The sequence below is a fragment of the Cynoglossus semilaevis genome, unplaced genomic scaffold (genome assembly GCF_000523025.1).
Source record: "Cynoglossus semilaevis isolate Cse_v1.0 unplaced genomic scaffold, Cse_v1.0 scaffold1856, whole genome shotgun sequence".
NCBI lineage: Eukaryota > Metazoa > Chordata > Actinopteri > Pleuronectiformes > Cynoglossidae > Cynoglossus > Cynoglossus semilaevis.
The window spans coordinates 1-673 of record NW_007589705.1 but is presented as its reverse complement, the minus strand read 5'-3'; the positions used below and the strand labels follow the sequence as shown (position 1 = coordinate 673).

Genomic DNA, 673 nt, shown 5'->3' with positions numbered 1-673 from the left:
CACACGTCTTTCCAGGAATTGAAGAAAGACACAAAAACACAGATTGTTTTGTTTTTTTTTTTAGATTTTCAGACCAATTAAATTAAACTGGATAATTTTACACAGCACAATGAACAAAATGAATATGCTTATTTCCTCTCTGCAGCTAAGTGGCTTTGTGGAGAAGTACACAGGATCAGGTATGAACCTACACCCCCAGAGTAGCTCTAACAAGGACAACCGACGAACGGAGGGGTTAAACCGCTACCTGAAAACACTGCAGAGCAACGAAAGCACAGCTCCAGGTTAGAGATTCTGGCTCACTTCCTATTAGGTTTTTCAATGTCAACATTTTCTACAGTGGTCCTAGAGTGGATTTTTTTTTTTTTTTTTAATTTTTTGTTCAATGGGAAAAGCAGATTCTTCAGATTATTGTTCTAAAATTGATTTGTTCCATCGTGTGCAGTGGCCTCACCTGACCAGCAGGAGTCTGTAGAGGCAGAGAAAGCACTGTCTGCCTCTCCTCTAATGCAGCTCGAGACATTCTTTCTTGCTTTCACCAACAGCAACACCGACGGCAGAGTGGTGATACAGAGACATGGTATATTTTCCACAAAATGAAAAAGCGCATACAAACACTTCTATATGATTCCTATATTCATTTTTGGTTGTGGTGTCATCTCTCTAGGTACGT

General features: G+C 39.8%; 1 protein-coding gene across 1 annotated transcript; it reads left to right on the top strand.

Moving 5' to 3' along the window:
- The first annotated feature begins 54 nt into the window (after positions 1-54).
- LOC103399526 (ATP-dependent DNA helicase DDX11-like) lies at positions 55-639 on the top strand. Its single transcript, XM_008338203.3, has 2 exons — positions 55-284; positions 446-639. The coding sequence occupies exons 1-2, from the start codon at positions 110-112 to the stop codon at positions 598-600; spliced, it is 330 nt and encodes a 109-aa protein (XP_008336425.2). The 5' UTR covers positions 55-109; the 3' UTR covers positions 601-639.
- Positions 640-673: the final 34 nt, after the last annotated feature.

Excerpts from the sequence above, each read along its gene's own strand:
- LOC103399526 (XM_008338203.3), top strand. The coding sequence starts at position 110 with ATGAACAAAATGAATATGCTTATTTCCTCTCTGCAGCTAAGTGGCTTT. Across the intron at positions 285-445 it reads CAACGAAAGCACAGCTCCAG|TGGCCTCACCTGACCAGCAG; the intron begins GTTAGAGATTCT and ends CATCGTGTGCAG.